Here is a 12,480-nt window from a genome sequence, read left to right on the forward strand (position 1 = left end):
TCACACACACACACCACAAAATATACAAAAGTGGCATTCCATATTACAGTTCTAATAGTTTATTAGAACTATTAAGCTACTTTTAGGCATTTGTCAGATTAAGCTAACAGATGACTCCTCTTTACCCTCACATGGAGGTACAGCGGGACAATGGGTAGAAGGGATAATTCAGAACTTTTGTCTTCCATCTTCACTTTCTAGAAGGTGTAGTTTCTTCATGTCCAGATGAAACACTGAAGCTGAAGCTTTCCTCTGGGGAGGAAAGCACGCAGTTCAGTACTATTTGTGGAAATTCCTCATGTGGCGGTGGAATGTGGATGACTGGCGGAAGCTACAGTCACACGAAGAGCAGGTGTAGGGCTTCTCCCCTGTGTGAATCCTCTCGTGAGCCTTCAGGTTGGTCTTGTGGCTGAAGGATCTTTTGCACGTGTTGCATGTAAAAGGCTTCTTTCCATTATGGATGACCTGATGAACTCGCAGGTCTGAGCGGTTATAAAAGCCTTTATGACACGTGGGACAGAAAAATTCCCTCCCCTTCCTGTGTTTTCTCTGGTGAGCTGAAAGACTAGAGGCATATTTGTAGGTTTTGGGACATTCATCACATTTGTGTGTTTTGAAGTCTTGGTGGAATGTCTCCTGCTGACCTTCACAGACAGAGTTTGCTTCATGATTTTGGGAAACAGTGACAGATTCAGAAGGAGCCAGGTCTGGCCTGGAGAGCCCTGGTGCCTTCACTGGGACATCTTCAGAAGATGCCCTGGGTGACTCTTCTAGAGACCTAGAGGTGCCTTGAGTTGCTCTTATAGCATTGTCCTGGATTCCATTAGAAACACCTTCCTCTTCAGGCTCAAGACACTCCTCTATTGGGATAATGAGAGGAGAGTTCTCATTTTCAAGACTGCTAACACCAGGAGTTAGGTCACTAGCATTCCAGAATATGTTGTGCCCATCTTCTTTGTCTTCAGTCTCTTCTGACCTGGAGAAAAATCCTGATTGTACATCCATAGGGACCTCTTCAGAAGAATGTGCCCTCAGGAACGCTACCTCGTTGCTGGAGGTGTCTTCATTTGCTCTTCTGACACCCTGAGGAATTTCATAAAAAGAACCTCCGTCTTCATGCTCAGGGTTTTGTTCTGCTTGGATAATAAGGGGCTCTTTCTCCTGTTCTGCACTATTCACACCACTGTTTATTTCACTTGCATTCCAGAAATTGTTGCAGCCTTTTTCACTGTCTTCATATCCTGTGGAAATAAGAGTCTATGAAACTGTGCCACAGAAGGGATCCCCACGCAACATCCATAATCTGTCCAGTTTCCAGTCTTACCTGTTAACATGTGTTGGGGCATCTGCAAAGATGTCCTTGCATTCTCTTGTGTTGGAATTGTTGCTGACTGCTGTTGTTTCAAATACTTGATGACTTCTTTTAAGGGCATGTTCTCAGAAAAGAGGGCTTCCTGCCCCTGCATGGAGACATGGACCTGTAAACCAAGCCAAGTAACCATTGTTAATGAATCAGTGGGTGACACAAAACCTGCCCTGAACCTGCTTGCACAAGATCACTGGGCTATAGATTAGCTCATCTGTCTATAGCTTTTCTCTAATAAAGTTATGACATTCACAAGTTTTGTTTTCTAAAGACCCTATTCATAGTGTTTGCAAGTGTTTTAAGTTACTCTCCAGAGTGAAACACAACGTTAAGTTCCTATGGTGCTTTGGTCACACTATTTTCTTCAGTTGGTCAATAGGGACATTCCCCTTTATGAAAGGCTGATCATTGTTCTGGGCCTTGCCTCCCATCCTACCCAAGATATTGCCAACATTACAAAATGGCTGTCTTAGGGAAAAGAGACCAATGCTGGGCAGGACAAAGCAAAAAGATATAAAATCACCAGAGCAGGAGGGCCCAAAAGAGCCCATAAAATAATATCTGATACAGATATTCCTTGAGGTCTCCCATCTCTGGAGGAGCCTCTCTTATCCACTGAAGGGAGCTGTCTGTCTGTTCTAATAAAGTTTATCTTTTCAACGACAACAAAAATGTCTCTATGGCTGTTATTTCTCAGTTTTCATCAGTTTGTAACTTCTTATGTTCACTCCCCCAGCTGCCCCCCAGAATTTATCGATGTTATTTTGTGCCCAGAACTCTTGACCTCTCTGTATTGTTTCTCTGTGGAGGCTGCTACTCTAGAGGAAGGTCCTACTTTTTAGCATCCAGCTTCTAATCTGTAACTGTTATTTTCTGTCTGTGATCCTCAAGATCTCTACTTAAAATCGCTAGTAGCTGCAATTCATGGTTCCTTGCCTTTAGATTGGCAATTGTTACTTTCTGTCTTGGAACCCCATGATGGCTACTATTTTCACCCTCAGGAAGCTGAGGCTTTCCATTTCTCACCCTCAGCCATTAGTTATCAGCGGCCCCTATTTACCTGGCTCTTCACTTTGCTGTGAATAAGCTTCATTACTAACACCTATAATTCTTTGTCTATGTCACTGAATACCAGCTTAGATAACCACTCTTGAACAAAGGTAACTTTATCATATTTTTAATTATTGGGTGGGCATTTACTATTGAGTGATTAACAGAACTCACACCTTACTGAACCATGCTCAAAAGGTACATTTGTCTCCACAAGACACCTCTTGCCTCTCCCCTTAGGAACATGCCTGAACATTATGGCAACAATTTCCTTAGGATTCAGTTTCAATCATAAAATTATCAACTTAAAGATCAAAGGAGTGAAAATGTGGAATAAAACAAATTGTAAAATGACAACTTTTATAGTTTATAGACTACAAAATTAAATAAACATCAGGTTGTTGTGGTCCATACCTTAATTTAAGCACCTGGACAGCAGAGGGAGTGTAATTTCTCTGAGTTCTTGGTTAGCCAGACCAACACAAAGAAACCATGTCTCAAAGGACAAACCAACAAACCAAAACCCCAACCAACCGAACAACCAACCAAACTAACCAAATCTAAATTAATTATCTAAAGTACTAATAAGTAATTTATACAATGACTTCTGGAATTGTGTATGGGTTGTTTGAAAAATTTTACCACTTTGACCATTTCTGTCAATGACTGAAAATTATGCAAATAGAGACATTAAAAGAAGATACAATGTAATTACATCTATATTAAGTCTCTCCAGATTTGAAAATTTGCTACTTAAGCACAGGTGTTCATCAAGGCATTTTTTATAGGTGTCTCAGTGGTGTTACATATGCATGTGAGAGGCACATTTCCACATCAGGAACTAAAGTCCATCTTTGTGCCACCTCAGTGTTCTAGACAGGATATCTTCCTGTCATAGAGAAGCTACTTTGGAGAGTCATATAGCCACTTTGATCCCCAGAATCTCCCTCTCTGGTCCTGGGATCACAGGTTATGCCATGAGCCATATTTTTAAGTGTATGCTGAGGCTGTAACTCTGTCTTTATTATTGCAATTCAAGGACCCCCCTGAGAGAGCCATGTCTCAGGCCTAACTCATCGCCTCTGAACACTTAAAGTCATGCTCAAATGTCAAATTCCCAGTCTCTGTGCCATCATGGAAATAAAGGAAATTTAGATATGTTCAAACAATTGATGGGCTTTCTACTTTTCCCCAAATCCAAGTGATTGTCTTTTGTCCCAACTCAGCCATCTCTCACCCCAGCTACTCACCATGACAGGAGCCACCAAGCAGTCATCAGTTAGACCTTCCATGAATCTTTCCTTGTTTCTGCCACTTGATTCCCACTTTTCTTTCAAGGCAACCTTGTCCTTGTAGTGGCCAATTTTGAAAAACTGCTCCAAGACCAGTTGAGAAATCATCTGCTCCTTGCTCTGCTTTTCTGGCTGCAACCATGAGGTAAACATCTCCCACAGGCTTTGGAGCTCCTGCTTTGCCCAGGAGCTATTGTCATTTGGAGGAATATTGAGCTGAGAAACTGGGGAGTTATAGGTGTCTTCCCCAGACTGCACAGCAGAACCAAGGGTGGGAATAAACTCTAGATTGCCTATTTCAAGGTCATTTGGTGGGGAGTTGGGCTGAAAGATCTCTCTAAGCTGTGAAGCCATTCTCGTGAGGATCCTCAGAAAGAAGTTGTGATGGCAGTTTAGTATTTGCCTTCTGAGTTTAGGATTCGTTTCAATGGTTGGTGATTCTCAAAAGCTGTAAATTAAAAAGAGAAGAGACACATAATAAAATAAAAACTCTACTAAGAGTTCTGTCACAGATAGTTTCATGGTTGCCTGACAGTAAATAATTCATACTTGTGTTACAAAAGTGCTTCCCAAGAACAGAGCAAAGAGAAGATGTAAAGTGTAACAATACTTTAGTTAATAGGGAGAAAAATCCTCTGTTAAAGGTGGGAAGGTCTACCATAAGAACATAGCAAGTTAGGCAGCAGCTCAGGGCTGTCCCCCCACCCCCTTTTAAAAAAAAATGAAGTTATTGTTGCTGATTCTCAAATTTTATGTTTCACCCTTTTCCTGCATTTTTAAAGTGACACAGAATAATACTTCCTTAGGAAAAAGGGAATGTCCAGCAACATTAAATTCAGGCATCAGCAAAGATATATCCATAAACACACATATATCATTCCTAGCCTTGAGTCACCTACAGAGTTTAAAATGTCAAACCTTGATCAGGATGGTTGTCCAAAGCAACCCCCAATGTAGTGGGCCCCTGACTTTGCAGGCCCCATGACTTTAGCACAATTATCTGTATGATATAAAACTCAAGTTGTAGACAGTATCCCCTTTCTAACCAGAAACAAAGGCCTAACCCAAAGTCCTAAGTAAGGGAAAATCTCTAAATATAATCTTGACTTATGGTTTCTTTAATTTTGTTCCTGGCTAACTGTTCTTGTTAGCTGACACAGGTCGACCCAAAACAAGGTATCTGTGCTTAAAAATCTCACATATAAAAAGGTTCAATGCTACACTGGGATCCTAAATACCCAATGTATTCCCAGATTGGCTAATAAAGACTTTCTATTGGCTTGAACCCATCTCTGATCAGTCTTTTCTGGTTAATTCCCTACAGCATTTATGGAGGTTTCACTAAGATCCCAGAGAGCAGACCTTCAGACCCTAAGGGGATCTCAGAGTTCTTTGGAGTAGTGAAGAGTTCAATGGTCAGTGTACTCTAAAGGGTGGATGTCCTGAGACATTCTAGCACTCCAGGGCTCCCTGTGACCAATAGCTGCCTAATGCCTGAGAGGTGCCTGACAAACCATCCCAGAAGGAATCATATTAGAAATTCTCTTGGTCTGTTACCTTCAGAGCTAAGTCCTAAAGGCACCTGTTTGGACACGTAGGATAGGTCAGACATGGCTCCTGATCTAGTGTCCAGGATCCATAGAGATGTCACTGTATCTCTCTGTTGGCTCAGGTATATGAATGTGTGGTGGTCACTTATTGTTTTTATGGTGTGTCTCTCTGTGTGTATGTGTCTCTGTGTGAATTTTTATGTGCTTCTGTTTTCCTGAATTAACCAGTGAATCTCTGGTGTGACACCCTCCCCCCAGATGGTTTCACCCTGTGCCCTCTCCTTTTGAGGACCTGAATCCTTTGGTTCTGCAAGGATACCCAGAAACAAACAACTGAACAACCTCCACCTGTCCTTCTCCAGGCAGAGGAACCTTTGCTTGTTTCATTGCTGACTCCTGCTCCTGGTCATGGGCAGGGCCTCACATTAACAACCCTGCCATTTGAGAAGCATGAGCACAGAAAAAGCAAGGTTCCCCAGGTGAGCATCCCCTCTCCTCTATGCCTGTTCTAAGCAGTCCTGGGGAAGGAGAAAAGTTCTCCTGGGCTGAACTTGAAGGAAAAGAAAGATTCATTCCCTTCTTTTTCATTATTTATGTTGTTATGCCCCTGGACTGGGCAGAGGGCTTGCTACCAAACACTGCAGCCTGCACAGAACGGTTTTTCCCTTTTGTTCAACACTGACCAAGGACACATTTCACTAGGTCCTCTATAAAAGGTTAAAGACAGCTGCTAAATGCCAGGTGTGGCACATATAATCCCAACACTTGGGGATGCAGGGGTAGGTGGATATCTGTGAGTTGAAAGCTAGACTGGTTTACAAAGCCAGTCCAGGACAGCCAAGGCTACAGAGAAACCCTATCTCTTAAAAAAAAAAAAAGAAAAGAAAAAAAAAAAAAAGAAACGACTTTAAGTGATACCAAGGTTGTTTTTGTATGTGCCAAAGTGAACACTAACCATACAGAAACTATAGGCCTCAAACCAGATCAATGACTCATCGCAATGAACATTTGCAAATGAAGATATATGGACCAAGGGGATCTACTGTGTGACACACTACAGCTTCCATGGAGATTTTTTCTTATTTTTAATTTTTAAATTTATTTATTTATTATTTTATTTTGCAGGGAAGGTTGCAAGGGCAGAGGGTGGACACAAAGGGATGGGAGATGACTGGGATTGGGGTACATGTTGTGAAATTAACAAAGAATCAATAAAAGTTAACAAATTTTTTTTCTTACTCAGTCAGCCTAGATATTAGATAAAAGTTATGAAAATTAAAAAAAAATCAAAGCTATCAGTCGGTTGCTTGGTTTTAGATCCCCTCTGAACTATTCAGCCCAAGGACAGGGCCTTTCTTACCTCTTTCACCATATAACTCACATATTTTGGTCCAGTTTCTCTACCCTGAATGCTCCAGCCAGGGGCAGGGCCTTCCTCTCCCTCTTCACTATATAACTCACACATTTTGGATCAACATATCTCTCTCTGCCCACTTCTTTCTCTCTCTCTCTTTTACTCTCTTCTACTTTCATTAAACTTTATAAACTACATTTATAACTTTATATTGCAATTAGCTCATTCCAGTATTACAGTCATAGCTCACAATTGCTGTAAGTAGTTCAAAGAGTGTTTAACAACAGAGAAATGTACACAAACTGAAAGGCACTGTCACCAGATAATGATGAAATGAAATTAGACTTACATTTACACAGCAAAATTTTGGTGTCTTACCCTTTGTCTTTTTTGACAAAAATACTTCCTAGCTGAAAGTTCTACTTCCAATCCAAGATACAGTTGGGCTCTCAGAGTGACAGCAAAGATTCCCAGAAGGTACGGGCAGAACCCAACCACCTAAGAACTGTCCCAACACCAAGTTCCTAAATTGGTCAATTAACCAGTTCAGTTATGGCAATCCTGATCATACAATACCCAATGCATCTGAAAACAAAAAAGGGAAATTGCAATCCTCCATATTGCCTGGTTTGCGGAAGTACTCATCGTGAGTACTGCCAGTCATCCTGAAATACTCCTCTCCTGCCTCTGAAGAAACCTGGGATCTCTGATTCTCAGGAGTCTGATTCTTCCAGAGAAACAGGTGCAAACTGTCTTGGATCTGAAAGATGTGCTTATTCTTTAGCCTTCCACTGACAGAGGTGTGTCACCCCATCTTTGCTTGTAAATAGTCAGACCAAGTGAGAGGTTAGAGCAAACTACATACCTGGTCCAGATTGCCCACAATCTAAAGACACTAAGTGTAGACTGTGTGCCCACCATCAGTGGTTTCCAAAAAAACAACAACAACAGCAGCAGCAACAACAACAAAACCCACAAAGAATCTAAAAGGGCAACTGTGGGACGTATGCAAGAGTTAAAAGGCTACAGAATGTTGACTAAGAAAGCCCAATTTTGTAGACCTATCTTATCCACCAGTTGAAAAGAGACAAATGCAGCCTGCTTCAGAGTACAATTACTGCCATCCTTCAGATCCTCACTTGTTCAAGAGTTTCTAGGTGCAGTGTGGTATTGCCTCTGGACAGCAGAGTTGGTAGAAATAGCAAGGTCTTTATACAGCATCACAAATGTGGGCACTGATCTCCTAATCTGGACTGATACTAAGCAAAAAGCATCTGAGGCTTTAAAAATAGCTCTGACATTGGCTCCTTCACTAGAACTCTCAGATGTCTTAAAACCTTTTCATCTGTTTGCCCATGAAACTAAAGACAAAAGGGTTCTCACCTAAAAGTTTGGGACCACAAAAAAGCCATGTGACATAGCTATCCTAATGATTTACTTGTCTAATAGCTATGGTGGCTATTGCTAGTTTAATAAAAACAAAACAAAACAAAAAAACTAAAAAAAAAAAAAACAAACAAAACACATAAACTCTGATTCAAGATCTTATAATTAAAGTACCCTATCACATAGTTCAAGCCCTCCTTGCAGAAGCAACAAAATGCTGTTTGTCTGATGACTGAGTACTAGAAGCCCAATTCTAGGTCTACTCTTGAGTCTGCTTTGAGGAACCCACTACCACCAATTCAGCTCCCCTCCAGCCTGATGATGGAGATGCTTGGCTATGATTTTTGTGAGATAATAAATAAAAAACAAAAAACAAAACAACAAAAAAACAGGTACACGGAATCTACAATAGTTACTTGTTTAACTGAAAGGATTTGGGCCCAAGCCAGGTACCTCAGCCCAGAAAGCAGAATTGATTGTTCTCACTTAGGCTCTCAGATGAGGAAAATGAAAGTCCATACCATATTCCTAGACCTATTTCACTCAGTATGCTTTTACTACCAGGCTTATAAAAGGTGTGATCTGTAGAGAGAGAGAGAGGGATTCTCACTGTTAGAGAAAATGGCATTAAAAACTGTGGTCTTCCTTGAGGGAAAATGTTGTCCTATACTGCTGGGCTCCTGACCTGGATGTCCTACAAAAGGCCCCAAGGGCAGTGAGGTGTATTGATATTCTGATGACATATCATGACCCATTGCTCCCTGAGAGTTCATAGAAAGGAAGAATCACCTAGCTGAACTCCAGGTTCCTCATGTGGCATCTATAAAACCTTCTGAGTTGCTTAGAGCAATATGTTATGCCTTGAATAGATAAACCTACTGTGGGATATCTCAGCCAGAGGCCAGGCTAGTGCTCAAGTAAATCTAAAACAGATAACACATACCCATTAAGGGTTCCAAGGAGAAACCAACACCTTGGCGAACTCCGGGAAAACTGACTTCCTGAGGTCCAGCCAGCCAGGGGAAGATAAAAATGCTTGCTACTTTTTATAGATCCTTTTTCTGGATGGGTAAAAGTGAAATTCTGAACTGAAATTCTGAAATAGTAGCAAAAAAGCTCCTCCAGAAACTGGTTTCCTGATTTAGTCTCCCCGTAGAATGGCGTGCAACAATGGCCTGGCTCTCTAATAATAGCTGATGATTTAGACATAAGTTAAACCTATATTGTACATATAGACTCTAGAATCCTGACCAGGTAAAAAGAATAAACAGGACATTAAAAATACGAAAAAACCCTTACAAAATTCTCATTGGCGATAAACAAGAAGTGGATTGACCTCCTCCCATTGCTTTGTTTCAGTGCTCTACACTCTATATACAGAGAGATTTATGCCCTATGAGAGTATGCTTAGAGAATCTCCCCCACTGGTTTCCAAGCTAAGAAGCCAGCAATTGGCAGAACTGTCTAGTCGTTTATTTGTGAAGTCACTACTGTCAGACCAGCTCTACAAACAGCCTACGTATTGACCTATCTGAGTCTGTGATATTGACTGAATCAAGAGAGTAGTCAAAGGACACCTGAAATTAACCAGAAAAGACCCTATAAGGTGATTACATCCACTCCTAAGGCAACGAAGGTAGGTCCTATCATGCTATGAATCTATCACACCCAGGTAAAGAAAGCAGACGACACAGATGCTGCCGCCACCAAATGTCCTGTCTCTGGACAAACGACCCATTGAAATTAAGGTGTTATTCGGTATCAGGGCATTTCCCTCCTTGACCTTCTACCTCCTCTTGAAGCTTATATTTTGTACTATGCATATGATTACAGGTCCAGCCCCCAACTATGCTCAGTCCTCTACGAAAACTGAGGAAGAAAGATCCAGAAGTATCAGCGAATGTGACTACAAACCAGCAACTACATTCCTCCTCAACCCCTACTTACTGAAGCCCACTTCAAGGGTCTTGTAATGGGGTGGAGGGGCAGGCACAGGAATTTATCTGTTAAGAATGGAATATAGGAATACAGTTTACAGTTTTATGCATGACCTGTGTCTGGGCCCCATAGTTGCCAGGAACAAGGGAGTTTCTATCGAAAAATTTATTCCTGAAATTTTCTTTTAAAAAGATTCTGGCCTTTGGAAACAGAAAACCTAAATCTAAACACAATAAACAAATAAACAAAAAACAACTGGAAAATTAGACTCTGTGCCCCAGAAAGGGACCCTGGAGATAGAGTTAATCATCAGATCCAAAATTCAGCCAGGGTTTCTGCTTATGTTTAGACCCCTAGCTCCCATACTACATAGGGATAGAAATTAACCGCCTGTCAGCCCAGTGACTGGCAAAACTCATGTGACTGGGCCAGCCCAAATTACTATAGAAGACTTACAAGAGGCTGAAATTAATATCCAAAACCTTTAGCTGGGTGTAGTGACACAGGCCTGTAATCCCAGCACTTGGGGAGGCAGAGGCAGGTGGATCTCTGTGAGATCAAGGCCATCCTGGTTTACAAAGCAAGTCCAAGAGAGTCAGAGCTACAAAGATAAACACTGTCTCAATAAAAACCAAAACCAAAATCAAAACCAAACCTTTAACCTTACAACCTTAATAATTTCCACCTTCTCTGATGCCTGCTCTTCTGCCTCATGGGTTAATTCATCTGGAGAACAGCAATATTATTGAGCTCCTTCCTGAAAGTACTTGGGGGATACGTACCAATGATTTGACTAAATATGCCTCTTCTTATCTTTTCCAACTCAGCAGACAAGTCGATCTCGGCCTAGAGACATTAAAAGTTTTTGTTTCTGAATTAAAACAACATTTAGAATCCTTTACAAAAATGGTCCTATGAAATTGAAGAGGCTAAGACCTCTCATGAGATAAAGACGACTCTGTTTCTATGCTAGTTGATCATCAGGGATAATTACCAAACATCTTTCTATGGCAGAAAAACAAAAACCAAAAACCTCAAAAAAAAAAAAAATAAAAATAAAAATAAAAAGAGAGAAAATCACGTAGATCATTGATACCAGTCTTTGTTCTCCTGGTCTCCTGACTATTGCTGTCTCAGTATTGACTGGGCCTTTAATTCTCATTCTGATTAAGTTAAACTAAGCTCTCTGCACTTTAAATTATATTAAATATGAATCGGTACTGTAAAACAAATGGTTCTTAAGACCAACTACACCTCTTTAGAACAGGATGAGCCCACCTAATTTCCTCAGCAAGAACAATGGGGAATGTAACAGAGCCCTGGACCTTAATAGGCACCAAGAACTTAACACAACTGACTCCATGATGGAAGTACCAATCAGACTATAGCACTCAGTACATAGACAGCACCCACTGACAAAATTAAAAGAAAAGACTAACCCATTGATGTCTCTAAATGTACCAACTTCGCTTTTTTGGCTTCTGTATAGTTCTGCTACTGGCTAAATGGTTTTGTTAGCTCCAAAACTCACCCCAAGAAAGGCTCAGGACTACATTGGGATTCTGAGTACATTGTGTACTTTCAGGATGACTAGTGATGACTTTCTATTGGCTCAAACCTATTTCCAAGCCGTTTTCTCTGGTGAATACCTCACAACATCTCCACCATTGAGATTTACCCAAATTTTGATGGTAACATCTCTTACACCCACAAATATTAACTACCAATTAACACACATACTCAAGGGCAAAAAGAAGGTAAATCATTCTATTCGCCAACCTTACCTTGTCCTCTAGTGAATTTCGAGGGTGATGCCAGAAAGCACTGGAAGGTAGTTTATGCCTGTGCCTCTGTTCTGCCTCATCTGAAGCCCTCTCTACACTGGCCTCCTTTTATACTGCCTGGCTTCAGTGAGTCAATTACAACTGCTGATTGATTTCAGGATGTTATTGAATTACAACCTTGGTGTGACAGCTTTCACTCCCTAGGGCTAGGATTCCAGAGCTCGCTTACTCCTTCAGGCTAGCTTTTTGTTTGTTTGTTTGTCTGGTTTGGTTTGGTCTGGTTTGCTCTGCTTTTTTGAGACATTTCCTTTCTGTGTATCCCTGGTTGTCCTAGAACTCACTATGTACCCCAAATTGACTTCAAAATTATACACATTTGCCTCTGTCACCTTAGTGCTGAGATTAAAGTTTTGTGCCACTGTGAATGGCCAATGGCTTTCTCCAAGCATGCTAATTGTTAGGCTCAATTTTCTCTCCTGAAGTAAACATGTTGAGGTGATTTATCCACAAAGACTGAGGTCTTATATAAACACTTCCCGAGCTTCAAACCAAAAGTCAATCTAAATGCCATCATCCCAGAAATGGAGGGAGGCTTGGTGACTAAATATTCTGAAGTACAATGTCTTCTGTAATGATTATACTGAAAAATTTGAATTTTGAAACCTCAAGCTGAAGTTCTTCTGGGGGATAAAAATTTGCTACAGGTTAGGAGAATTCTAAATTCTGTGAATGGATTAGCCAAAGGGAACAACAATGATCA

General features: G+C 40.9%; 1 protein-coding gene across 1 annotated transcript; it reads right to left on the bottom strand.

Annotated features, from left to right (window-relative positions):
- Window positions 1-279: 279 nt before the first annotated feature.
- Window positions 280-4,062, bottom strand: LOC132654823 (zinc finger and SCAN domain containing protein 4C-like). Its single transcript, XM_060386113.1, is given in 3 exon segments — window positions 280-1,265; window positions 1,325-1,478; window positions 3,667-4,062. Coding segments are annotated over 3 exon segments (1,536 nt in total).
- Between the last annotated feature and the right edge of the window lie 8,418 nt (window positions 4,063-12,480).

Source organism: Meriones unguiculatus, chromosome 6, assembly GCF_030254825.1.
Source record: "Meriones unguiculatus strain TT.TT164.6M chromosome 6, Bangor_MerUng_6.1, whole genome shotgun sequence".
NCBI lineage: Eukaryota > Metazoa > Chordata > Mammalia > Rodentia > Muridae > Meriones > Meriones unguiculatus.